The sequence below is a fragment of the Macrobrachium nipponense genome, chromosome 10, assembly GCF_015104395.2.
Source record: "Macrobrachium nipponense isolate FS-2020 chromosome 10, ASM1510439v2, whole genome shotgun sequence".
Taxonomy (NCBI): Eukaryota; Metazoa; Arthropoda; class Malacostraca; order Decapoda; family Palaemonidae; genus Macrobrachium; species Macrobrachium nipponense.
The window spans coordinates 109402519-109405018 of record NC_087204.1 but is presented as its reverse complement, the minus strand read 5'-3'; the positions used below and the strand labels follow the sequence as shown (position 1 = coordinate 109405018).

Below are 2500 nucleotides of genomic sequence, written 5' to 3'. Positions count from 1 at the left end.
CTTTGGTAAGAGGTTAATGATGCTCTTAAATTATATATATATATATATATATATATATATATATATATATATATATATATGTATGTATATATATATATATGTGTGTGTGTGTGTGTGTGTGTGTGTATGTATGTATTTTTATGAAGGCATTCTTAAACCTGATCAGATTAATTTCAGTACTGCCTTTGACCTGGTCAGGGATAAGATGTAGGTGTTGAATGCTCTAATACCTTTTTTTCTTTCTGTTTTTGAAGTAACTAGCAGAATGTTGGTCAGTGTATTGTGCCAGTTTAAAAGCAGAAGGATTATTATAATATGCATATAAAATCACAGCTATGCTTTACTTTTATTAGAGAAACATAAATAAATTCCTATCATCTTTGAAGTGGAAGTCACTTAATACTTGGGGAAGTAGCACCTAAAGCAGGAAGTGGGTGAATGTCCGTTAAGCTGGGGTTGGGTGTCATAATCCCGGAGTTAGGGTGGTAGGAGGGCTTTGGGGCATGGTAGGGAGCGGGTTCAGGGTACTTGGCCTCGCCCTCATACCTGACCTCAGCCTGGTATCCCTTGTAGTGGTCGGCGGTGTAGGTGACGATCTGAGTGCGACCGTCGGGGAGGAGGACGTGGTATTCGCCGGTCACGAGATTACCGTCGGAGTTGGACTTGTGGCCGTAAGGGTCTAGGCCCTTGTCTGATCGTTGACTGCGTAGTCGAAGTTGAAAGGCATCCCTTCTGGAGGAATAAATGGTGGCGATTGTGAATTGAGTTGCAGAGGGAAAGATAACGGTTATAAATAGTCTGGGAGATATGACTGAAGGGTAAAAAGTATAACAGTTTTCATGTCAGTGGCCCTGAGGCTTGTTCCATATGGATAGTTTGTCTTGGTGAATATAATAATAATAATAACTTCTCTATTCGTCGTACAGTCACCATTATAAGACGAATGGAGAAGACTATACAAATTGAATGCCGTAGAAACAGCCATTATTATCAACGCTGCTGCTCCCAGAGAAGGTCTCGTCTCTAATAATAATAATAATAATAATAATAATAATAATAATAATAGTAAAATAATAATAATAATAATAATAATAATAATAATAATAATAATAATAGATAATTTACCAATATCGAACCTGCTGATCTTTCAGTTTACATTCTTTTCATTCAAAAGGTATATAGGTTTTTAAAGTACTTAAAATGCATGTTGCTTTATAACTATAACTAACATGTAATGTTTAATACGAATTTACATCAAAAGTTGAATGGAGAAATATTTAATTGAAATTTGCATCAATAGACGAATGTCCTCTCGTGTAATACTGGTCAAATACTGGTCAAGGGAAATATGACAAGTTACCGCCATATTTAAAACTAATTTTGAAAGTAAAACTAGTTTAGGGAAATTCAAGATGGTATATGCAGTATTCAAACAAATTTCAAGAATCTCCCCTCACGTATTACGGTACTATAGTAGATTCACATCAATCTTGTATTTGATGTCTAGGCCATTCCCTTAAGACGCTCCTAATTGGCTGTTGATAAGCTAGTCACAGGGCTGGAAACTCTCAAGCCTCTAGAGAGAGTTCACATAGGCAGGATGTATGTTCCACCTCTCCTGAAAGACGTATCCCTCAGGAGAGGTGGAACATAGATCCTACCCATGTGAATTCTCTCGAGAGACTGAGAGCTTCCAGCCCTGTGATTGGCTAATCAACAGCCAATCAGGAACGTCGTAAGGGACTGGCCTAGACATCAGATGCACGGTTAATGTGAATCTACTATAGTTCAGGGACAAAGTACATCCATCTTTAAGCTGATTTTGAAACCAAAGCTGCAAAGGTGTTTAAATGATCCTAGCAGCATATTTGGTGGAATTAGGAAGAGAAAAAAAGCAGCTTGCAAGAAGGGTGGACTCTCTCTCACCTCATAACTTTCAGGAGCATGGTACGAAACGGGATGAGCAGGTGCTGGGTATCCGTAACCTGGCCTGTCGGGACGAGCCAATGCCACGGTTGCCAGACAGCACAACAGAATTGCCTGAAATAAGCAAATCCAAAGAGACATTGAATTTCATTTCCGCTTTCCAAAACATTGTATCACAATTCTCTCAACAAACTGCACTCATAGATCAGTCATTTCATCAATGGAAATGTGCTAAAATATATATATATATATATATATATATAGATATATATATAGATATTATATATATATATATATATATATATATATCGTGTCTCACCTTAGAGTTCATGATGGTCGCTTCAGAATGTGCAGAAGTCGAGGAGTTCCTTAGTATATATACTATTTACTCATGGTCAAGGGGTGTCTCCAGTCTTGGGCCACACCCATTAGTGTAGGTCGGTATCCTGTAATGTGCGATCTTTGGCGTCAATAGGCCTGCTGAATTTCAGAATAGTCAGCCACAAAATTCTCTTTCTTCCATCTTGCTATCCACCTTCTCCCATCACTTGTTTCATAGGGCAACTGGGAGCTA

The 2500-nt window shown here is 38.0% G+C and overlaps 1 protein-coding gene across 1 annotated transcript; it reads right to left on the bottom strand.

Annotated features, from left to right (window-relative positions):
- Positions 1-392: 392 nt before the first annotated feature.
- On the bottom strand, positions 393-933 carry LOC135224091 (pro-resilin-like). The gene is made up of 2 exons (XM_064263001.1): positions 908-933; positions 393-732 (listed from the first exon to the last, which is right to left on the bottom strand). Exons 1-2 carry the CDS (start codon positions 931-933, stop codon positions 393-395), a joined length of 366 nt encoding a protein of 121 aa, XP_064119071.1.
- Positions 934-2500: the final 1567 nt, after the last annotated feature.

Coding starts and splice junctions, on each gene's coding strand:
- LOC135224091 (XM_064263001.1), bottom strand. CDS start 933: ATGGTGACTGTACGACGAATAGAGAA. Junction 733..907: donor ACTGTACGACGAATAGAGAA/GTTATTATTATT, acceptor TTATTCCTCCAG/AAGGGATGCCTTTCAACTTC.